At 37.2% G+C, this 25739-nt stretch overlaps 1 protein-coding gene across 3 annotated transcripts in view; it reads left to right on the top strand.

Annotated features, from left to right (window-relative positions):
* The window catches only part of CENPC (centromere protein C), a 77964-nt gene that overhangs the window by 25204 nt on the left and 27021 nt on the right, over nt 1-25739 (top strand). For 2 of the 3 annotated variants that reach the window (XM_003482404.4, XM_021101386.1), the window contains 5 exons: nt 576-858; nt 1967-2182; nt 7225-7829; nt 16224-16415; nt 22719-23010. In XM_003482404.4, coding sequence (XP_003482452.2) covers nt 576-858; nt 1967-2182; nt 7225-7829; nt 16224-16415; nt 22719-23010 — 1588 coding nt within the window. The remainder of the gene's footprint in view (nt 1-575; nt 859-1966; nt 2183-7224; nt 7830-16223; nt 16416-22718; nt 23011-25739) is intronic. The other variant, XM_013978751.2, reaches the window with a different exon arrangement.

Raw genomic sequence — 25739 nt, 5'->3', positions numbered from 1 at the left:
TTTTCTGTGTATAGATTTATTCAGATATTTTTTAAAAATTGTCTATGTTATTGTGTTAAGGACATTTTACATGAGATCTACCCTCTCAGCAGACTTTTGAAGTGTCAGTAGAATGTTGTTACCTGTAGGCACAATGCTCTACAGTAGATCTCTAAAGCTTATTTGTCTTGTGTAACTGAAACTTTACACCTATTAATTAGCAACTCCCCATTTCTCCCTCCTCCCGGCCCCTGGCAACCACTATTCTAATCTCTCCTTCTATGAGTTTGACTATGTTCAAATCTTCAATAAATTTACTACATCAATAAAATTGTGTTATTTTCTATGTTTGAGGATTTTAGTTATTTCAGAACGGTAGAGCATGGACCACACACACCTTTCATTTTATTAATTACATAAATTAGAACTTTTAAAGTACTTACATATTTTAACCATAGATCTTTGATTATAAACGTAATGACCTGTGAGTCTTCTGGAAACTTTCTATTTAAATTGTTGCTGAATTTCAAAAAGCATGTTTGATTCTAATATTATTATTTAAAAGTTTTTGATATTTTCATATAATTTTTTTCTAGTTCAGGCCCATGAGGTTCATCACAAAATTTTGGCACCTGAGGTTCATTCAGAACACACATCTGACTTGAGAAAAATGTCAGGTAAAAAGCTAAAAGATCATCACAAGGAAGCTGATGAAGAATTTTACTTATCTATTGGATCACCTTCTGACCTGGATGCAAAAGCAACTTTATTGCAAAAGGCTGTTCCATCTGTTGCCCAAAAGAGAGAGACCTACACATCTGAAAATTCAGTAAATACCATGTCTTCAAGTACAGAGAGTTCTCGTAAAACCAAAAAAAGGTGAATATTTATTTAAAAAATATTAATTCTACTTATAAAAAATTTTATATTAAAAAGTTGGTAATTTAGTGTTTGTTTTATAGTGAGTATTGAGGAATATTAATGTTATGAGAAAAATGTAACATATATTCAGTATATATTCAATTTATATTTAATATGGGAGGCCTTAAAGTGTACTTCAGAGAAGTTTGAGGGTAAACTTTTCTGTAGTCTATGGAAAAGCATATTTTTTTCTTTTTTGACCATCCTGTGGCATATGGAGTTCCCAATGCCAGGGGTCAGATCTTGGCCACAGTTGTGACCTACACCACAGCTGCGGCAACACTGGATCCTTAACCCACTGTGCCAGGCCGGGGATCAAACCTGCATTCCAGCACTCCAGAGATGCCACTAATCCTGTTGTGCAGACAGCGGGAACTCCTATTTTATTTATTTATTTTCCTGATAGTTTTCTGTGACTCCTTAAGAGAAATGATTTATATTTCGTCTATGTTATTTCTAATTACAAGGGTAGGTGTATATAAGGTCATTTCTGGGTTGCAAAGAATAAGTATGGCCTTTAAGAAGCAAAATAGAATGTTCATTGTCCTTTGCTACTGGGCCCTCTGCAAAGAATGTAATATCCATCCAGGGTCTTGTGTGATTCTTGGAGCCAAGGAATTAAGTAGATAAAAAATGTTACTATTCCAAGTGTTATCTGCAGCTCAGGATCGAGAGCAATGGCATTGTTTGGAAGCCTGTAGAAATAGAGAATCTCAAACCCTGTGCTGCACCTACTGAATCAGAATCTACATTTTAATAAGATTCTTTAGATGAGTCAAATTCATATTAAATGTTTGAGAGCTAGTGCTCTAAGTTACGAATGTCCTTGTTACAAGATTTAACCATTGTTTTTCTCCTTTATTCTGTCTTCAAGTACAAAATTTAATTTTTCTGAACAATTTACCTTTCGTATTTTTGTAGGAGAAACACATCAGCATTTATAGGTTTTAAATAAAGGCCCATAGGAAAATTTTGTAAGTGGTTGTATTTGTCACTATAAGGGAGTTTAGGAAAACTCATAAGTCAACAGATGGTGGAACATTCAGCTTGTCTTTTAACCTTTTAGGTTAAACTTTGGAGATAAAGATGTTTTAAAGAAAGTAGAAATAGTGAATAATACTTCAGAAATAGGGGATAAAGTATCAGAAGGACCACAAGAGAAGAAACAATCAGGAACATCTGAAAAAAGAATACAAGGTTCAGAATATGAAGATCAACCACAGACTAGAAAGAGTTTTTCAACATTGTTTTTAGAAACTGTAAAAAGAAAAAACGAATCCAGGTGAGTTTTGAAGAAATTGTCCTCATTTTTCTTTCACATTTTGTGAACAGTTACCTAAGGATTCTTGATGCTACTTAACTACAAGTTAATTTTAATTGACGCAAATTTTTTTTTTGGGTCTTTTCTAAGGCCACCCCCACAGCATGTGGAAGTTCCCAGGCTGAGGGTCTAATCCTAGCTGTAGCCGCCAGCCTACGCCACAGCCACAGCAATGTGGAATCTGAGCTGTGTCTGCGATCTACACCACAGTTCAGGGCAATGCTAGCCGGATCCTTAACTCACTGACAAAGGCCAGGGATCGAACCTCAACCTCATGGTCCCTAGTCGGATTCATTAACCACTGAGCCATGACGGGAACTCCCTGATTGACACAATTTTTAATTGAAATTATGCCTCACCAATAAGGAGAGAGTAGTTTTTTACCAAAATTAATCTCAAAGCCATCATTTAACGGATATTAGATTTGAAAGAAAACAGGTTTACTCAACTTTCATTGCTTTTGCTCATCTGTACTTTCTTTCTAGAATGTATGATATCAAAGAATAAAGACATTGTTTAGAAATAGAATTATGTCAGGGTGCTTTTATTTCACTGTTAAGGGTTTTAAATATTTCTTCTGTATCTTTTGATTGTGTCAGAAAAGGGTAGTCCTAAAGTAAGTTTTAATCTGTTCTTGCCTACTTAAAAATCTTTCCTAGTTCTGTGGTGTCCATATAGTGATTGTTAATTCTGGCAGCACATTAGGGTTAACTAGGATTAATGGCAGCAAGGGTTGAGAACTACTGGACTACAGAATAAACTTCAGATCTGTCAGCAGTATTCACACACTGGTGAGCTCTTTCTGCCAGCCTGGTGGTACATATTGGCAGTTGCCTGGCTTCTGTCGTGTGCCAGTCTGTATTTTCTTCTAAGGTCCTTGCTAGGCTTCTAATTTTTTTCCAAGTCCCACTCCAGTGTATTTTAAAATAGTTTCTTGCTTTGTATTGTAATTTAGGTATTTTATATATGTTTTTCTTAGTAGATTAATATAGAAGTTCTTTCTAGGAGTTTAGATTCCTTTGTATTTTCTGTAGTATCAGAATGTTAGGGAATATATTAGGAAGGTTTTATAAAAACATATTGAATGAATGACATTCCTCTTTTGTTTTAGAGTTGGTTCCTTTCTGGCCCACCCTTCTTTCTGTGTGTGTGCACATGTGTGTGGCATCTTTTTTTTTTTTTTTTTTTTTGTCTGTTCAGGGCCTTATCCATGGCATGTGGAGGTTCCCAGGCTAGGGGTCAAATCGGAGCTACAGCTGCCAGCCTATACCACAGCCACGACAATGAGGGATCCAAGCCATGTCTGTGACCTACACCACAGCTCATGGCAATGCCAGATCCTTAACTCACTGAGGCCAGGGGTTGAACCCACGTCCTTGTTGAACCCACTGGTCGGGTTGGTTAACCACTGAGCCGTGGCAGGAACTCCTGTGTTGCCGAGACCAGCTCAGCAGGATGGGGATGAAGAACAGGTGCTGTGAAACTTAAGGAAAAAAGTTAACATAAAACAAGACACAGAGACATTTATCTTAAGTAAAGGTGGGACCCGGGGGACTCAAGGTCTCAGGGACCAAGAGCACTGCCTTAAGAAACCACACTGCTTTTATTGTGTTTTTTAGGATTATGTCAAGTGAGAAGGGGGTTGTAGGTGCAGGATATAGGTTTTTTTAAGTTATTTTAAAAGTCACTTCACCGGTTGCCAATTAAGCTTTTACTCTGACGTTTAGGCATTTAATAATCATTAGCATTTGAGGAAGCTTGGTGTTGGTTATCTATGCATAGCATCTAGAGAATCACCATTGTGCTTCTGCAGAAGGTGTGCCTAGGTTTGCACCTCCGTTATTCTTTGCTAATGCATATCCCTCTAACCCTCATAAATCCCTTGGGGCTATGGGGCTCCTCTCTTATTCTTAAGAGGACATATCATGCTGTGCAAATGGCTTGGCAATCTGCACAGGTCCTGCATGCCTAGACCACTGTATTAAGTCCTCATTCAGCTGACCCTATGAATAACGTATGCCTTTAGGTCTTTGTGTTTAAGCTTAAGTCATTCACCATCACTGTGACTGTTTTTCAAGCAGGAAGGTGGGGTAAAGTAAAGAAGGACAAGATAGTTTTCAGCAAAGAGGCTAAGAAAATATTGTAGAAACATGTCTCGCGACAGTGTGTGGCATCTATTACCTCTTGTATGGATGTTGTCCCTACTATCTGATACAAATATGTTACACTTACGTGCTAATTATATATATCTCTGTCCAAAAAAGTATTTTTTAATGATTTTAAGTTTTCGGGATAAACTAGTAAGTAAAGTTTGAAGTGCCATTGCCAGATGTAACTACTCACTATTCCTGATGCCTTCTTGCTTCTATGCTTTTGCTTATGCTCTTCCTTCTGATTGTCTTTATTGCTATTTCTTTCTTCCTTCCTTTCTTTTTTTTTTTTTTACTTTTTTTAGGTCTGCACCCACGGCATATGGAAGTTCCCAGGCTAGAGGTCCAATTGGAGCTGTAGCCGCCAGCCTACACTGCAACCACAGCAACATGGGATCTGAGCTGCGTCTGTGGCCTATACCACAGTTCACAGCAATGCCGGATCCTTAACCCACTGAGCACGGCTAGGGATTGAACCTGCATCCTCGTGGATGCTGGTTGGGTTTGTTAACCACTGAGCCAATATAAGAACTCCTGTCTTTATTGCTCTTTCCTCTTGACCAAATTCATATCCATCTTTCACCATCTACCTCAAATGCTACAGAGCAGTTTTTCTTGATTTTTCCACGTAGCCAGAAGTCATCTTTCTCTATTCTGAATAGTAATAGTGTTATCTTAATCCATTTGGACTGTTGTAACAACAGAAACTTACTTTTCACCATGCTGGGACTGGGAAGTGCAAGATCAAGGCTCAAGGAGATACAATGTCTGGTGAAGCCTCCTTCCTGGTTCATAGATGGTTATCTTATTGCCATAACCTCACATGGCAATTTATGAATTTTGGAGGAATATAAACAATTGATTTAAAGTAAGTGTCAAGGATATTTCCTAAGGATATCTTTAGCTTGAATATATTAATGTTATGGAAGACTCTTGAAATAGAATAGAGGAGTAGATTTAGAGAATTCTAGTTAAGCTGGTTTGGGAGGGCTTTATTTTTAAGTACCCGCATTACTTCTTTAATATATGGAATTAATAGATATTACAAATAATATGCAATAAAGCAAATTAAATGTATTTGTAACAGATTGACTATTTCTTTAAGTGTTGAAAAATATTTCTGTTTAAACATGGTCTCTTTTTGTTTGTTTTTTTTTTTTTTTTTTTGCTTTTTTAGGACCACACCCATGGCATATGGAGGTTCCCAGGATAGGAGTCCAGTCAGAGCTGTAGCTGCCGACATATGCCACAGCCACAGCCACATGATACTGAGCCTCGTCTGTGACCTACACCACAGCTTACGGCAACACTAGATCCTCAACCCACTGAGCAAGGCCAGGGATGGAACCTGCTTCCTCATGGATGCTAGTCAGATTCGTTAACCACTGAGCCACAACGGGAACTCCAAACATGGTCTTCTATTTATGTATTATGTGATTTTCTATTTATATTGACTTTGTTTTTTATTAGCTTTTCTAGTTATATAAACTTGTAAGTGTATTAGAAGACAGTATATTTCTTAGGATATATATATATATATATATATATATACATTATAACATTTATCAGGGTTTGAGATTAGAAAAGCAGAGAAGGCATTTTCGTTTCATAATTTTTTAAATATCTTAAGAGAAAAGGAACTAAATGTGATAATCCAATTCTTCCATTCTAGCTTTTCTTCAATTGAGTATAAATAGTTAAACATTCTTACTAAGTGAAAAGGGCAGAACCAGGAGTACATTTGCTAGCTTTGGAATTTGAATGTTTAAGTGTTTAATATTGCGTGTTTTACTCTAGTATGTGGTTTGCTCAAGGCTGTTGTCATAAAAAGGAAGGAAATGTGAAAGGAGTTCATCAGATTACCATCTTTTGAATGATTCCTTCCTTCTCTAGAAAGCTTTTCCAGCTAATTAGAAAAGATGCTGTGTAATCCCAGTGCACTTACCTTTCTAGATACATCCATTTATTTCTATACTCTGATTATAATATTAAAACATGAAAATTGTGTATTATCAAACTTGGAATGAGTTTTTACATAATATAATTTAGTCTATGTTTCAGTGGATTTTTTCTTAAAATACTAGACTTGGTGTCTCAGAAATAATCTTGTTTCGGATGTAAAGGAATTCAGGCTCCAAGAGACATCTATACAAACATTTATTTATATATGTACATATATGTAAATGTCCATATAAATATATGTTTACATAAAGACATAATGTTTACCTAAATACAATACATGTTTATATAAATATGTAAATATTTATATAAATGAATTTATACATGTTTATATAAATGTATAAATATTTGTATTTATGTAAATGCATTTATTCATATAGATACATATATTTATATTCATATAAATAAATACATATATAAGTGTGTGTGTGAGTGTAGGCTGTGCCCATGGCATATGAAGTTCCCAGGCCCGGGATCCTGTCTGTGCCATAGCACTGACCCAAGCCTCTGCAGTGATGCCACTTCACCCACTGCGCCACAAGGAAACTCCTATACAAACATAATGTAATATAATATTATACAATAATGGCGTGCATTTTTGTACTGTCAGTCTATCTGGGCTATATTTACACATCTCTGGGTTTCATCTGTTTAATGTATCTAATGAGTTGGGGAACATTAGATTAGTTGACATCCAGGCTTCCTTCCAGCTTGAAATTTCTGTGATCCCTTCCATTAGTGTTATAAATGAGTGTGCTCAGATATTGGAGAAATTTAAAGGGATGGAAGGATTTTAGATGGTGAGGAAAAATTGAGACATGTGAACTGGTCTTTAAACCAAAAGTAAAAGCTTTACTTTGTTGATCTCTTATTTATTATAGCATTCTGTTTTAGTTCTGTTGTTAGGCATACAACTGCTCCACCTCATTTATCTCCTACAAATAATACGAAGTTATTAGAAGATGAATTTATAATTGATGAATCAGATAAAAGTTTTGCCAATCAATCTTGGATTACTATACCAAGAAAGTCTGGGCCTCTGATACATGGCACTGTATCCCCTGCTGAGAGCACTGCACTTCAGAGGAAGAAGTCAAGGGAAAAATGTGATAGTGTATCATCTACAGCTTTGACAAGTGACAAACATTCTAGCAAAGCTCACCCAGTAGAGAAATCTCAGCCTTTTGAACAAAACATACTGGGTGGGAGTTGTGCTTCGACAGATGAAATGGAAAATAATTGTAAATCTGCAAAATATGAAATGTATTCTGAGAATGGAAAAAAATCATCTGGAAACAAAAGGACTATAAAGCAAAAACAGGGAACACAATTTAAGGCCAATGTAGTGGAAGAACAAGTTGATATGGAACACACTAAAGATAAAAATATAAATATATCACATATTGCCCAAGACAAGTTACAGAGAAATTCGGGCCAAAATATGGAAGAACGTGAAGAGATAGGTGTCCAGATTTCCAAAAAAGAGATGCCACCCATGGGTAAGTGTTTCTCTTAAAAATAACTATGAATGTAATTCTACCACATTGTGTGTCTTGTGTGTCTGTAAATCCTATTTAGCTTTGGGAAGTAGACAGAGTAAACTTAAGTCTATAAAGAGCCTCAAAAGCCTACCGACTCTTCTAGAATCTCTTTATTTGACTGACATATAATTCAGTTCCAAGTCACTTGATTTTTGAGCAGCTTTGAAGATGGCAGCATATATGTATATAAAAAGGGAGAAGTAAAAGGTGAAGGCTTAATAAATCAGGTGGTTATCAGAATACAGATAAGACAGTAGCATGTATTCTTGAGGTGTATTAAAATATAAATTAGGAGGAATTCCTGTCATGGTGCAGCGGAAACAAATCCGACTAGGAACCATGAGGTTGCAGGTTCGATCCCTGGCCTCGCCCAGTGGGTTAAGGATCCGGCATTGCGTGAGCTATGGTGTAAGTCACAGACTTGGGTCGTATCTGACATTGCTGTGGCTGTGGTGTAGGCCAGTAGCTATAGCTCCGATTCGACCCCTATTCTGGGAACCTCCATATGTCGTGGGTGTGCCCCCACCAATATATATAAATTGGGAAAAAAACAGCTAGTGGGGCTAGTTCTTGTGGATAAAAATTCATACTCTTCTATTGCATTATTTACTCATTTATCTAACAGCCATTAAATGTCAGACACTGTATTAGGCTATGAAGTTACGAAGATTACTAATAGACAATTTTCACCGTTAAAAAAGATCAGTGTGGTGGGGTTTGTAGACCAAACGATAAATATGCATACATCTGCAGGATGATAATGGAAACATAGAGAATAACCATCTAACTAATATCTCCATACATCCTTTTATCTTGGATCATTGTCTCATTTATCATCCAAACCTGAAGTATGGCCACCCTCCTTATATTGTCACTGAATAGTGATTGAGGTTTGTAATGATGACAATATCAGGAAGAAAAGATCAACTCATGCTATTTATATCACTGTTTAAGAAATAGAATAGCTATTTCTTATGGCAGGAATTTTTCTAGAATAGTTAATGGACTAGAAAACACTTTATATGTGCATAATATACTTTAATTCTTCTTTATAATTCTGTAAGCTAGGAGATAACGCTCAAGAGAAGTTAAATATTGGCTGATGATCTGTCCCAACATAGAGCCCATAGTTTTTCAGCTGTGTCAGGAAGTTTTGAAATAAGTGAGAATGTTTTTGATGCTCAAATGGGAAAAGAGTTAGCTAATGGGAAGACTTTTCTTGACCAGAATTGTATATGTGCCTTCAGGTTCTAAGTGGCTATACCCTATTATTGATATAGGTGGGAGAGAGTGTATATTAAAGCACAGTGTTTCAGCTAGGGTTTTTGTTTTTGTTTTTGTTTTTTTGGTGAACGTTCCTGAGCCAGGGGTCTAACTCAGCTGCTGCAGTGACAACGCCAGATCCTTAACCCACTGCACCACAAGGAAATTCCTTAAGCTAGTTTTTATAAAAAACAAATGTCACTTTAATATAATTTCCCTTAGTTATTTTACCTTTCTTCTTGTATAGTCTATAATATAGATTTTTGTCACCTGAAATAATGTTGTCAGACTTTAATTTTGTTTGTATGTACCTTTGTGTATTTCAAAAAAATCCTGCTTAGAAGGAAAAATGACCTATTTTTTTAAATTTCTTTGGTCAATATCAAACATGTTTCTTTCTTTTTACTGGAATTGTTCTTTATTTTTTTTGTTTTCTATAATGTCTAATTAGCAATTGGTCTTTTTAAGAAAGTACAACATAAAGAATCTAACTAAACTGAAAGTGATAGTTAGTAAGAGCTTTTTTCTTACTAGCTCAAGTAGTATATGAATTCACAAAATTTCAAAGTATGAAATAGTGATTTATTCATAATTTCTTAGAAAAAATTGAAAGTGTACTTAAAAGATACCCTCTTAATTTTTTAAATTCAATTAATTTTATTATATTTAGAGTTGTACACCCATCATCACAATGTCATTTTAGAACATTTCCATCCCAAACCTCCTGTCTATCCCTCCCCTCCAACCTGTCCGCTTTGGTGACCATAAGTTTTTCAAAGTCTGTGAATCTCTTTCCCTTTGGCAAATAAGTTCATTTGTATGTTTTTTTTTTAGATTTCACATATAAGTGGTAGCATATGATGTTTGTGTCTCACTATGTGACAGTCTTCACTTAGCATGATAATTTGTAGGTCTGTCATAGAAATGCCATTATTGCAAATGCCATTGTTTCATTCTTTTTTATTCCGTTGTATATATGTACCACATCTTCTTTATCAACTCCTCTGTCGATGGGCATTTAGATTGCTTCCATGTCTTAGCTATTGTATATAGTGCTGCAGTGGACATTGGAGTACATGTATCTTCTCAAGTTATAGTTTTCTCCTGGTAGATGCCCAGGAGTGGGACTGCTGGCTCATATGGTAATTCTATTTTTAGTTTTTTGAGGAATCTCCATACTGTTTTCCATAGTGCCATAGTGGTTGCCCCGGTGTATGTTCCCACCAACAGTGTAAGAGGGTTCCCTTTTCTCCACACCCTTTCCATCATTTATTGTTCATAGACTTTTTGATGATGGCCATTCTGGCTGGTGTAAAGTGGTACCTCATAGAAGTTTTGATTTGCATTTATCTAATAATCAGTGATGTTGAACATCTTTTCATGTGTTTTTTTGACCTTCAGTATGTCCTCTCTGGAGAAATGTCTGTTTAGCTCTTCTGCCCATTTTTGGATGGGGTTGATTTTTTTTTTTTTTTTTTTTGATATTGAACTGCAGGAGGTGTTTATATATTTTGGAGATCAATCCCTTGTCTGTTGCTTCATTTGCAAATATTTTCTCCCATTCTGTGAGTTGTCTTTTAATTTTGTTTAGGGTTTCCTTTGCTGTGCAGAAATTTTTAAGTTTAATTAGTTCCCATTTGTTTATTTATTGTCATTTCTCTAGGAGGTGGATCTGAGAAGATACTGCTGTGGTTTATGTCAGAGAGTGTTCGCCCTGTGTTTTCTTCTAAGAGTTTTATGGTATCTGGTCTTATATCTAGGTCTTTAATCCATTTTGAGTTTATTTTTGTGTATGGTGTTAGAGAGTGTTCCAATTTCTTTCTTTTACATGTGGCTGTCCAGTCTTCCCAGCACCACTTATTGAACAGACTGTCTTTTCTCCATTGCATATTCAATATTCTTGCCTCCTTTGTCATAAATTAATTGACTGTAGGTCCGTAGGTTTAATTCTGGGCTTTCTAACCTGTTCCACTGATCTATATTTCTGCTTTTGTACCAGTACCATACTGTTTTGATGACTGTAGCTTCGTAGTATAGTCTGAAGTCAGGGAGCCTGATTTCTCCAGCTCCATTTTTCTTTCTCAGGATTGCTTTTGTGCTTCCAAACAAACTTTAAAATATTTTGTTCTAGTTCTGTGAAAAAGGTCCTTGGTAATTTGATTGGGATTGCATTGAATCTGTAGATTGCCTTGGGTAGTATACTCATTTTGACAATATTGATTGTTCCAATCCAAGAGCATGGTATATCTTTCCATCTATTTGTGTCATCTTTGATTTTTTTCATCTGTGTTTTGCATTTTTCAGAGTAGAAGTGGTTTGTCTCTTTAGGTAGGTTTATTCCTAGGTGTTCTTTTTGATCCGATGCTAAATGGGATTGCTTCCCTAATTTTTCTTTCTGATCTTTCATTGTTAGAATATAGAAATGCAGTCAGTTTCTGTGTATTAATTTTGTATCCTGCAACTTTACAAAATTCATCGATGAGCTCTAACAGGATTTTCTAGGTGTAATATCATGCCATCTGCAAAGAATGATAGTTTTACTTCTTCCTTTCTGATTTGGATTTCTTTTATTTCTTTTACTTCTCTGATTGTTATGGCTAGGACTTCCAAAACTATGTTGAATAGAAGTGAGAGCAGACATTCTTGTTTTGTTTCTGATCTTTGTGGGAATTCTTCCAGCTTTATATCTTTGAGAATGATGTTAGCTGTCAGTTTGTTGTATATGCCCTTTAGGTTCCTTCTGTGCCCACTTTCTGGAGGGCTTTTATCAGAAATGGGTGTTGGATTTTGTCAAAAGCTTTTTCTGTGTCTTTTGAAAGGATTACATGGTTTTTATTCTTCAGTTTGTTAATGTGGTATATCACACTGATTGACTTATAGATACTGAAAAATCCTTGCATCCCTGAGGTAAATCCCACTTGATCATGGTGTATGATCCTTTTAAAAATGTGTTGCTAGATTTGGTTTGCTAGTATTTTGTTGAGAATTTTTGCATCTATGTTCACTGGTGATACTGGCCTGTAGTTTTCTTTTTCTGTGATATTTTTGGTTTTGGTATCAGGGTGATGGTGGCTTCATAGAATTAGTTTGGGAGTATTCCTGCCTCTGCAGTTTTTTGGAATAGTTTCAGAAGGATAGGTATTAACTCTTCTCTAAATTTTTGATGAAATTCACCTGTGACGCCATCTGGTCCTAGACGTTTGTTCCCTGGAAGTTTTTAATCACAGTTTCAATTTCACTACTTGTGATTAGTCCATTCATCTTTTTTTTCCTTCTTGGTTTAGTCTTGGAAGATCGTACCTTTCTAAGAATTTGTCCATTTCTTCTAGGTTGTCCATCTTATTGGTGTATAGTTGCTTGAACTGAATTCCTCTATACTTGCTCCTCCTCTGATTTTCAGTATCTTCATAAATGGAGCCATAATAAATCTATTAGCTTGAGAAAGAAATCTGTTTCGTCTTTAACTCCTGTTTTCTTTAAGTAACAATCTGTGTAAAGTCAGGAAGTCTTTTGACTTCTTCCTAAGTAGCTATCAAATCTTTTATTTCTTGGAGTTCCTGTTGTGGCACAGTGGAAAGGAATCCGACTAGTATCCATGAGGACGTGGGTTCAGTCCTTGGCCTCGTTCACTGGGTTGGGGATCTGGCATTGCCATGAGCTGTGGTGTAGGTAGCAGATGCAGCTCAGATCCCATATTGCTGTGGATGTGGTATAGGCTAGCAGCTTAGTTCTGATTTGACCTCTAGCCTGGGAACTTCCATATGCCATGGGTATGGCCCTAAAAAGCAAAAAAAAAAAAAACAACTGTTATTTCTCTCCATTCCTCCTGCTACTCCCCTTAGCCAAGCTAGAATAATTTATTTCCTAGATTATTGTCGCAATTTATATTCTCACTTTTCTCTGTCTTTCCAGATGTATCTCCTCTGTTGCTTTATAATTAATTTTTTCCAACTCCATGAACAGACCAGTTTCTCAGCTGTGGTCCTTTTAATATGTTCTTCCTTTTGATTAGAAAGTTTTCCCTAAATGTACTCTGGGTTCCCTCTCAAGCTTTATACTCTGTTTACATGTCACTTTCCTTGATTATTATCCCTCAACCCAGTATATTCCTCTATCTGTTCCAATAGCCCTCTTTTCATTTTTATTATCAAAAATATAATTACTTGGTGAATTTGTCTTATACTCTAGAGTTTAGACTGAAAGCTTCATGAGAATAGGATTATATCTGTCCTGTTCCTAAAATACCTGCCAGATCTTAGGCTTAGCATTTCTGTGGGTCACTGGAATCAACAGTGTCAAAAGTATTATTCTATTTGGATGTTTTTATTTAAATATACCTCGCCTTTAGAATCCTGCTTCTTTACACATAAATATGCAAATTTTTCTAAGGTAATCACCTCTTTTTCTACCTATTGCCCCGCTTAGGACATGTGTCTCTTAAGTTTTAAGTCAATTCTAATCATGTTAGTTTCACATATCCGTTTCATCTTCTGTATATGTTCTTTTTTAATGCTAAATGCGTTGTTATTCAGTTTCTAACCTCTCCTGATCTAGAACTGGATTCTGAAATGATGGTCTTAATTGGTTTGTTTTTTTACATTGTGTGAATAAATCTTTGATGATAGCATTTTCTCCCTTAGATTCTTTTGTACTAAATCATTGTTCATATTTTTTTTTTTTGAGTCAGTTTATGAACATGGGCAATAATGTCTGTCATCCTTGTTATAGCAGTTCCTGAGGATATTGTTGAGAAGCAAAAGGGAAGAAAGAGAAGGAAAGGAGTTGGAGAAGAGAGATCCTGGAGGGCAGGAAAATTATGTTCATCAGTCCTTACTTGCTGTTGTACCAATAATTCCTTACATCGCTAATCAGTAGCAGCCATATTGAAAGTTCTCATCCTTGCTTTTTAGTGTTTTGTAAATTGACCCTTTACTATTTTCTACATCCACTCACTAAAAGATCTTTTTTTTCTTTACTGTGACTCTTACAATGTCTCCCATTCTCATCACTTCCAAAGTATTTGTTGATACTGTTATTAAGCACAATATTGGTAAAGTAGATTCTTTTTTTTTTTTTTTTTTATCAAAATGTTTGTGCCTGGTATAATTAAGGCTAATATTCTTCTTCTTCTTCTTCTTCTTTTTTTAGGGCTGCACCCACGACATATGAAAGTTCCCAGGCTAGAGGGTGAATCGGAGCTATAGCTGCTAGCTTATACCACAGCCACAGAAATGTGGGGTCTGAGCCACATCTGGGACCTACTTCACAGCTCACTGCAATGCTGGATCCCAGACCCACTGAGCTAGGCCAGGGATCGAACCTGCATCCTCATGGATGCTAGTCGGATTCATTTCTGCTGTGCCACAACAGGAACTCCCAAGGCTAATGTTCTTCTTTTACTCCTTTTATAAACATGAAACAGTTCTCTTTTTCCCAGAGTTAAAGTATTGCCAAATTCTGGAAGTTATTCTCAAAATAGAATCAAGAGAGTGATAATGTTGTAAGAGATCGTGACAGAATTTGACTCATTTCATCCTCTATCACTCTACTCCCCAGTCAGATTTACCTGGGAGAATGACTAAAGGACCTTGAATGCTGCTTTTCATATTTGCAAGTGCATTTGAATTCCTGGAGGATTTTGTTAAAATAGTGATTAATAAACTGACTTTTAGTGGATCTGGTGTGGGATCCAAGATTCTTTATTTCTGAACAATCTATCCCAGGTGATGCCATTATAGCTGGTTTGTGTGCCACACTTTCATTTTAAAATTTAGATAATAACCGCTTTTCCAGCATCATTGTTTAGTGAAATTCTAGTTTCAACCTGAATTCATTATTTTGATGCCTATGTATTGAGAGCCTGTGTATGAAACACAATGTTATATGCTGTAGGCAATAAAAATGACTAAGATGTGCATTTCATTCTAGCCTAATTAAGTACTAGCTAATTTCTGATACTCTAATATTTTGGTTCTCCTTGTGTCTTTATGAAGTTTGATTTCCTTTTATGTCTTCTTTGTTGATTACCTTCCCCCATTTCATCTATCAGTGTAGGTGACTGTCTCCATATTGGCCAAGTTTAATAGTCTGCCCTCTGCTCTTCGTTTACATTCTCCCCCTTTTTTTTTTTTTGCTGTGCCCACCGCAGGCAAAAGTTTCCAGGCCATGCAAGGATTGAACCTGGGCCACAGCAGTGACAACACTGGATCCTTAACCCACTGAGCCACCAGGGGACTCTTCCTTTACATCTATACCCTGGGAACATTTCTTCTTTGCATTAGATACTATCTCTGTCTTGAATTATTTCCCCAAATTTACCTTCTTGGTGAAAATTCTAGTCTTGTATTTCCAGATTCCAGCCCCTATTATGCTCTCCTTTTTTCTTTTTATTCTGTATAGTTCAATACTTAATTATGTGGTTTTATATAATGCCTGCTGTGTTGGTCTTATATACTATTTTTGTTTGTTTTTTTCTTCCAGTTTTATAGGATATAGTTGGCATACAGCATTGTGTAAATTTAAGGTGTACAGCATAATGACTTCACTTATATCGTAAAATGATTACCACAGTAAGTTTAGTGAACATCCTATCATCTCATAATCTCATATAAAAATTAAAGAAATAGAAAAAAATTATTTTCCTTGTGATGAGAACTGCTAGGATTTACTCTTCTTAACAACTTTTATACATAATTATAGCAGTGATACTGTATTCATTATGTTGTACATTGTATTCCTAGTATGTATTTATTTTTTAACTGGAAGTTTGTACCTTTGACTACTTTCATACAATTCCCCCTCCCTCTACCTCTTCCTCAACCTCTTACTCCCCACTCCCTCTTCCTTGATAACCACAAATCTGAATCTTTTCCTGTGAGATTAAGTATAACTCTTATACTATGTTAGTTCCTGTTGTACAATGTAGTGATTCAATATTTGTTTATTTTTCAAACTAGTCACCATGACAAGTCTAGTTAAGCTCTGTCACCATATGAAGATGTTACATAGTTCTTGACTGTATTCCAAAACTGTTTTCTGAATATTCTTTGGTTCAGTAAATTTTTAAGTTGTTTTTATGTGTTTCTTTAGGAAGCAAGAGAGGTAGCACCAATATTCCTTATACAATGAATAAGAAAAAAGATAAAGAATGCAAAAGGAAGTGTTTTTCAGATGGGTCTAAGAAAAACAGAATTTTACCTGAAGAGTTGACTTCGACTGTCACGAGGAGTAGAAGAATTTCCAGGTGTCCATCTGATTGGTGGGTGGTAAAATCAGAGCAGAGTAAGTGTTTTTAGTTAAATTATATTCATTCTGTAAGAGCCTCTGTGTTTTATTTATACTTGTGCTCTTGAGAAAAATCTCATGAGGAAAAAAATTAAATTGGGTCATCAATAGAAATATTAAATCAGTTAATAAAGATGTTCATGAGGCTGTATCATATACAGTATTCTAGATATAGAGATACAGCTGTGGAAAAACTAAACCAAAAATGAAGAAGTCCTGCTCTTATAGGATTTGCATTCTATTGGAGGGAGACCAACAATGTAGATAAATAATTCATCAGTGATGGGTAGATAAATAAATCAGAGAAAGATTAGAGATGGGAAGTAAATAGTGGGGGTGGGAGTAGCTAGAATAGAGCAGAATTCTGTTTTATAAAGGTAGCAATTAGAGTTGATTAGGATTTTTCAGAGCACACATATGAATAAAGTGAAGGAGGGAGCCATATAAATAATTTGGTGTGGAACATTCCAGACCAAGAGAACAGTATTTGTAAAATTGTTGGTATCTCATGCTTGGCATGAACATCCAGAAGGTCAGTGTGGCTGAGGAAGAAAGTAAGCCAGCAGATGAAGTCAGAGAAGCAGCCTATAATAAAGAGTTTAGATGAAGTGTACTGGGAAGCTATTGGAGGGTTTTCAGCAACAAAATGACCTGATTGACTTATCTTTTAAGAGGATTATTTTTACTGCAATGTAGGGAGGGAACTAGGGCTGGGCAAAAATGGTTGCATGGAAAATAGGAGATGGTTGGAGGGAAGAGAATGGAAGTGGCTGGATTCAGGATATTATTTGAAGACGACTCACAGGAAGTACTGATGGATTGGAGGACTGGAGTGGGCATCTAGGATGACTCAGGTGTTTTTTTTTTTTTTTGCCTAAACAAGTAAAAGAGGAGTTCCTGCCATGGCACAGTGGGTTAAGAATCCCACTGCAGTGTCTCAGATCACTGCAGAGTTGCAGGTTCGATCCCTAGCCCAGTGCAGTGGGTTAAGGATGTAGTGTTGCCACAGCTGTGGTATAGGTTGCAGCTGCGGCTTGAATTTGATCCCTGGCCTGGGAATCAAATTCCTTATGGTATGGGTGCAGCCATTAAAAAAAAAAAAAAAGTGAAAGAATGGATCTACTATTTATTGAGATGAGGAAAAGTATGAAAGAAGCAGATTTGGGAAGGCTATCAAGATTTCTGGTTGTGAAATGTTACTTAGCTATCAAAGGTAGGTATCTTGAGGAGGTAACCTGACAAATGGGTCTAAAATTTAGGGGGAAAGATCTGGGAGGATGTATAATTAAGGAGTTACCAATATATAGATGATATTTAGAACTTGGGGACTACTTGAAATCACCTAATAATAGCTAATATGGGAGAAGAGAGAAAACCAAGAATTGGGGCCTAGGAGACACAAGTGTCAGGAATAGGGGAGAGAAAGGATGATCCATCAAGAGATGGGGAGTTCCCAGTGTAGTGCAGCAGAAACAATCTGACTAGCATCCATGAGGACACGGCTTTGATCCCTGGCCTCGCTCAGTGGGTTAAGGATCCAGTATTGCTGTGAGCTGTAGGTCACAGTGTAACTCGCAGATGTGGCTTGGATCTCGTGTTGCTGTGGCTCTGGTGAAGGCCGGCAGCTATAGCTCTGATTCAGCCCCTAGCCTGGGAACTTCCATATGCCTCTGGTGCTGCTCTAAAAAGCCAAAAAAAAAAAAAAAAAAAAAAGAGAGAGAGAGAAAGGAGACAGTGAGATGAAAGGAAAGTGGGCAGTTAGTGAGATGAAAGGAAAATGAGAACTTAGGGTTAGGGTAATGAGGTAATGAAGGCCTTTTAAGGATGAACTGTTTTCAGTATTGCTTATGGCATGATTAGATGAGAGCTAAAAATTGATATTATAGCATCATGGCAATATAGAGGCTGTTGATCACCTTGATAAAAATGGCTTCTGTGGCATAATGAGATCAAAAGCCTGATTGGAATGGGTTCAAGAGAGTGTAGAAGGTGAGGTAGGAGAGACAGTAAGATAATGGGGCATGGTAGATGTGGGGTCAAGGAAAATGTAGGACTTTGGGACTAAGATGGAGCTGACAAAGTGGAGTTGGTGTGGTCCAGCCATACAATGAAGATTTGCTCTTCTGACCATTTTTGTTACTCAGTGAAATAGTAGGCAGGATCATCAGGTGAAAGTGAAGTGAGAAAGGTGATTATGGAAGTCTGAAGTTACGGTGTAGTGCAAGGATACAGGCAAAATTGGCAGAGAAGAGTTACATGGGCAAAGTCTGAAGGAGATGGTGTGCAAGCTTTCAAGAGTCCTCTCCCAGTGAGTTCATGCAGGAGGCACTTAGTTCCTGGGGCAGTGAGTTTTGACAGATATGTAAAATGCTGTCTTGACAGGAAGCTTATTAGAGATTTAGTGCCCAGGATTTTTTATGGGGGCTGGTTACCTAGGCATTCTCTGTCTAGCCAGTACTAAAGATTCCAGACTCTCGAAAGTAAAGCACATATTTGTCATAAACTGTATTTTTTTGCAAGTTTAGGCAGACTAAACCACACTTACCACTTAGGAAATGATGGGAATCCTCCAGAAATTCAAGTTCCTGCACACTAGCAAAGGGCTAACTTTGCAAGCAGGCCTTTCAAAGGATAACTCTTAAGGCCTGCTGTGCCAGCTCTTTTCTGTGTAATATAAACATTTATTGTTTAGAAGAATTTTTTTAAAGATGATCATCGAGGAGTTCCCATCGTGGCGTAGTGGAAATGAATCTGACTAGGAACCATGAGGTTGCGGGTTCCATCGCTGGCCTCGCTCAGCTGGTTAAGGATCCGGTGGTGTAGGTCTAAGATGTGGCTTGGATCTGGTGTTGCTGTGGCTCTGGCATAGGCTGGCGGCTACAGCTCCAATCAGACCCCTAGATTGGGAACTTGTACATGCTGCGGGTGCGGCCCTAAAAGGACGAAAGACAAAAATAAATAAATTAAATAAATAAATGATTAAAGATGATCATGGAAAAATTGATATATGGTAAGGTAGTATTTACATATGCATGTATTTTCCACTGGGGCATTTAGGTCAAGAAGTGAGAGAGTAGCAGAGACTAGTAGCACTACACTGTGAGCCATTATTGCTGTGAATTATTGAACTGCAACCCAATAAGAAATACTTATTCTGTTGCAGCTCTTGGATTTTAGAGTGAAATCTGAGTTCAAATTAGGATTCCTCCACTTCGAGTAGAATTACTTTGTTCAGTTTCTCACTTTGTAAATATGATTACCAATACTTCTATCTCATTAAGTTGTTATAAGGATTAAATGGCATGTATTTAGTATTAAAATGTTAACTACTGGAGTTCCTGTTGTGGCTCTCATTGTTGGTTCAGTGATAACCAACCTGACTGGTATCCATGAAGATGCAGGTTTGATCCCTAAGATCTGGCATTGCTGTGAGCTGTGGCTGCAGATGTGGCTCGGATCCCAAGTTGTTATGGTAGTGGTGTATGCTGGCAGCTGAAGCTCTGACTCGATTCCTAGCCCAGGAACTTCCATATGCTTCAGATATGGCCCTTAAAAAACAAAAATGTCAACTACTACTGTTACTGCTATGAAGAGCTCACCTTTTTGCTCCAGGTTGCCAGAAGCTGTGCTATGGTAAATGAGTGTGTAAATATAAGCATGCTAGAACTTCAAAACTTACCAAAAAAGACCTGAAACATGTATCATTCATGAAACATGTTGGGTTTCTGATCAAGTAGAGTGTCACAAGAGTAGAGGAATGCTTATAGATCACCTGGTCCAAACTCCTTCGTCTGATGTAAATCTGAAACCCAGAAAAGCAATATGAGTTCCCTCTCAGGTCATAGACCTTTGTGCTGGAATTAAAAAGCAATAGAACCCAGATTTTGGACTCCTGATCTATTGCCTGTAATGTACATGTGTCTCTGCTGTTTTTTCATATATGTCAAGAGACATTTATTGAATGTCTACAGTAAGGCAAGAATGAGGTTAGGCTGGGCCAGGACTAGATGAGGCAAATGAGCAACCTAGAATGGGAAATTTAAAGACGCACTTGGATTAGGATTGTGAGTGACTGAGTAAATAACTTCTAAAAATTTCCATCCTAGTTAGAATTTTATTTTTTTTTCTATATGAGAACTTTTGAGATATACCCTCTGATAATCATTTTGTAGTATATACATATATTAAATTATTATGTTTTACAACTTGAATGTGTACAGTGTTACATGTCATTATATATTGGTAAAACTGGGAAAATTTTTTTTTTTCCAACCTAGGCTGTTCTTGCTTCACCACAGTCTGTCCCTGGTGTTAGTCATTGGCAATACAAAGATAGGTAAAACACCAATCTTGCTCTCACAGAATTGTCAGTGTGCTGGCAGAAAGAGATAAGTAAACAGTCAGATGTATGATAAATATTATCAGAGGGTTGAGAGAGAGCTACCTAATTTAGCCTTTGGAATTAGAGAAATTATCCTAAAGGATAACTTAAGAGTAAACTCAGTGATTGGGTGTGGTGAGGAAAAAAGATGGAATGTTTCAAGCAGAAGTAGCATGTGCAGAGATCTGGAGTTGAGAGCTTGACGTTTTAAAAACTGTTGAATCAGAATTACCTGGAGGAGTTGTTAAAACATGAATTATAGGGCCCTACCCAGAGTTTTTATTTAGTAAGTCTGAGTAAGGCCTGAGAATTTGTGTTTCAAACAAATTCCCTGGTGATGATGATCTACTTGGTCTAGGGACTACCTTTTAAGACCAGCGTGTTAGAGAAATGTGAAAAGTTCAGTACTGCTGCCTTTTTTTTTTGTCTTTTTAGGGCTGTACCCACGGCGTATGGAAGTTCCAGGCTAGAGGTCGAATCCGAGCTGCAGCTGCTGGCCTGTGCCACAGACACAGGAATGCCAGATCCAAGCCACATCTTCGACCTACACCACAGCTTGCAGCAACATTGGATCCTTAACCTGCTGAGCGAGGCCAGGGATTGAACCCTTGTCCTCGTGGATACTAGTTGGGTTTGTTACCTCTGAGCCACAACAGAAACTCCGCTGCTTCTTTTTTTGATTTGTTTGGCGGAGAGTGTTGAGAGCTGCAGTTAATGAAATTAGCACTCCAGATATAGCAGTAAATTAGTGTTGAAAATATTTGGACTTAATCCTTAAGCTGTAGGTAATCACTGTAAGATTTTTAACCAGAGTTGTATTGATCCAACTTTTTTTTTCCAAGGAAGATTCTTGAAGCAGTGTGAGGATGGATTGAAGGGACAAGGCCAGAGAAAGATTAGTTAAGAGGCTGTTTTAATGATCCAGATATGAAGCAGTGAAGGTCCTTGCTAATGACAGACAGCAGAGCTTAAAAGAAGAGGATTTTAGAGACATTAAAAGGAATTAGAATAACAAGGTTTAGAGATTGCTTGTAGATAGGGACAGGAGTCTTGAATGGCTCCAATTTCTGATATGCGCATCTGGGTAGATAGTTGTACTTTTCATTAAGATAGGAAATAGAACCAGGGGGCAGATGTGGGGGAGAGTCCTAGGTGAATATTGTAGATTCAGCATTTTAGATAGTAATTAAAGTTATAGGTAGATAGGTTCTTAAAGTATCTAGTGTGAAAAGCTGAAGCTGGGACTTTGGGGCAAATACCAGTAACTTAAAGATGACTAGAATGAGGAGTTCCCTGGTGGTCTAGTGGTTAGGACTTGGCATTTTCACTGCTGAGGTAGGGGTTCAATCCCTGGTCTGGGAACTGAGATCCCATATCAAGCAAAAATGAAAAGAAAGAAATATAGCTAGAAGAGTAGTGGGCAGAACCGAGAGAATGGTTGTAGAAACTTGTGATAAATGTAAAAGATTTGGTTCATGTATCTATAAATTGAAGAGTTGTGAAGTTTATGAATTTAATTTGAAAAAAATGTAGGAGTTCCCATCGTGGCTCAGCGGTTAGTGAACCTGACTAGCATCCATGAGGACACGCCTTCGATCCCTGGCCTCGCTCAGTGGGTTAAGGATCTGGCATTGCCGTGAACTGTGGTGTAGGTTGAAAATTCGGCTCGGATCCCATGTTGCTGTGGCTGTGGCGTAGGCTGGTGGTTACATCTCTGATTGGATCCCTAGCCTGGGAACCTCCATATGCCTTGGGTGCAGCCCTAAAGAGACAAAAAGAAAAAAGAAAACAAATGTAGCCTATGATTTTTGGGTGTGTATATGTGTTTATATGTGAGATATAAATGATGTTGGTATTTTAGTGAGGCAGATAATCTGGCCAAACATTATACTAACTTAGGTTACCATTTAATCTTTTAGGTCTTTTTTATAGTAATTCTTCAACAAGAAATGAATTGTCAGTGAATCACAACAGTAAACAAAAACCTGCTGAAAAAACAAACCAATCATCTAAGAATATTGGGAAAAAAACTATTCCATTTAAAAGGCAGAAGAAAACTACTGAAGGCAGCTCAAGAGCACAGAAGGTTTTAAATGCTAAAGATGCTGGAGAAATTATTGACCGAGAAGAAATTTTCAGTTGTTTCCGGAATGAATCACTGGAAGGCAATGAGGCAGTCCAGGCGAAGAAGAAAAACCACAATCCTTCTGGGTAATGTCTGTTATGTGTACAATATAGCTGTTTTTGTTTGGCACTTAATAGTTTGTGTATGTTATTTAGTCACTTATAGAGAGGTATTGTTGGCATAAAGGAGTCTGCGGTCCGACAGACCTGGTAGTAAATCCAGGTTCTGCCATTAGCTGAATTTGTTGCTTATATTAAAATAGTATTCTTAATTTGTTGCTTATAATTAAAAAGGGGAATCTTGAGGGGTGGGTAAGACAGGTATTAGCTGCCCTAGCATATAAGGAAGGTACACATAGTTAATAGGGTGTCATTGGATACCTAGGCCTTCTGACTACAAGTCCAGTCATTTTTACCTGAATGCATTGGTAATAAAAATAGGAGTTCACTTGTGGCTCAGTGGTTAAAGGATCCAGTGTTGTCACTACAGTGATTGATGCTATGGCATGGGTTTGATCCCTAGCTTGGGAATTTCCACATGCTATGGGCATGGCTAAAATAAAAAAGAATAATAATAATAAAAATTACTGTTTTATTTAATAAGGCAGATAAACCTTAGCTATGGGTTGAGAGATATAAAATTAAAAACTTGAGTTTTTATATGGATTTTCTGAATTTGAGCCAGTATCCCAAAAATAAACCTTATCTTGTACACAGTGAGAAGAAGTTAGTCTAACTGGAAATGTCCAAAGTTGATAGTTGCTATAGTGTCTGTTTAAGAAAGCCTGTTTGGGCAATTCCTGTTGTGGCTCAGCAGATTAAGAACCTGACGTACTGTCTGTGAGGATGTGGGTTTGATCCCTGGACTCGTTCAGTGGGTTAAGTATCTGGCATTGTTGCAAGTTGTGGCATAGATTGCTGATGTGGCTCACATCCGGTGTAGCTGTGTCATAGGCCTGCAGCTGCAGCTCCAATTCAGCACCTAGCCTGGGAGCTCCTTTATGCTGCAGGTGTTGCCATAAAAACATACAAAGAGAAAGAAAAGCAAGCCTGGAGTTCCCGGTCATGGCACAGTGGGAGTGAATCTGACTGGGAATCATGAGGTTGCAGGTTCAATCCCCGGCCTTGCTCAGAGGGTTAAGGATCGGGCATTGCCCTGAGCTGTGGTGTAGGTCGAAGATTCGGCTTGGATCTGGTGTTGGCGTTGCTGTGGCTCTGGTGTTGGCCAGCAGCTGTAGCTCGGATTAGACCCCTAGCCTGGGAACCTCCATGTGCCACGGGTGTGGCCCTGAAAAAGACAAAAAAATAAAAAAATAAAAAAAAAGCAAGCGTGTTGGATATCTGGATTTCTAGAAAGATCTTTGAGACATTTCTTTTTAGTTAACCAGTATAGTCATTAAGCTACCTACTATACATAGAAGATCAAATATGTAGTTATTTTGGTATTCTGCATGTCATAGATGGGAAGATAAATCTTTGTGGATACTCAGTGGCTCTCATGGAAACCTCAAAGATAATTTGGATGTAAAAGGCATGTTAACAGTTTTTTGTTCTGTATTTAAGAAAGGCAAAAAGAGAGAAAAAACATTATTACATTAAAAAATGAATATGTTGTGTTCCTGTTGTGCTTCAGTGGGTTACTAACCTGACTAGTATCCATGAAGATATTGGTTCGATCCTTGGCCTTGTTCAGTGGGTCAAGGATCCAGTGTTGCCAGTGATGTGTGGTGTAGATCACAGACACAGCTAGGACCTGGTGTTGCTGTGGCTGTTGTGTAAACAGGCCGCTGCATCTCTGATTCATCTCCTAGGCAGGGAACCTCCGTATGCCACAGGTGTGGCCCTAAAAACAAAAACAAATTTGTATGAGCACTTAATTTTTATACTATTTCTGTAAGCCATTTGGAGCAGAAGCTCACTATATTAGATTAGATTTTTTTAACAGCTTTATTGAGGTGTAATTCATGTACTGTTCACTCATGAAATGTGTACAGGTTTTTATTGTATTCACAGATAAGTGCAAACTATCAAAACAGTCAGTTTTAGAACATTTTCATCACCAGTTTCCCTTGGCTAATATCTCTTTGTTCCTCTCCCTAACAGCCCTAAGCAACCACTAACCTACTTTCTGTCTGTATAGATTTTTCTATCCTGGACTTTCATATGAATGAAATCATATACTGTGAAGTTTTTTGTATTGGCTTCTTTTAGTTTGCATATTTTCGAGTTTTATCTGTATTGTACAGTGTGTCAGTACTTCCTTTTTATGACAGTACTATTTCATTTGTTACACTCGTTTTGTTTATCCATTCGTCTGTTGCTGGACATTTGGGTTATTTCTACCTTTTAGCTATTTATGAATGATGCTGGTATAAACGTTTGTGTGCAAGTGGAATTGCCGAGTCCTCTGGTAGCTCTGTATTTAATCTTTTGAGAAACTGGAAGACTGTTTTCCAAAGCATCTGCACCATTTTATATTCTTAAGGCTTCCAGTGTCTTCACATCCTTGCCAACATTCGTTATTCTCTGTCTTTTTGATTCTAGCCACCCTGGTTGATATGAAGTGGTTTCTCATTATGGTTTTCATTTTCATTTCTCTGAAGGCCAGTTATATTGAACCACCTTTTCATATGCTTATTGGCCATTTGCGTATCTTTAGAGAAAGATTTATTCATTTCCTTTGTCCGATTTTTAATTGGGTTATCATTTTTTATCGAATTGTAAGAGATCTTTGTATATTCTAGATGCAAGTCACTAATCAAACGATTTACAAATATTTTGTCTTACTCTTTGATTTGTCTCTCTTGATGGTGTCC

The sequence above is a fragment of the Sus scrofa genome, chromosome 8 (assembly GCF_000003025.6).
Source record: "Sus scrofa isolate TJ Tabasco breed Duroc chromosome 8, Sscrofa11.1, whole genome shotgun sequence".
In the NCBI taxonomy this organism is placed as follows: domain Eukaryota; kingdom Metazoa; phylum Chordata; class Mammalia; order Artiodactyla; family Suidae; genus Sus; species Sus scrofa.
Note: the sequence above shows the minus strand (reverse complement) of the source record. Positions and strands in the feature narration are given on the sequence as shown.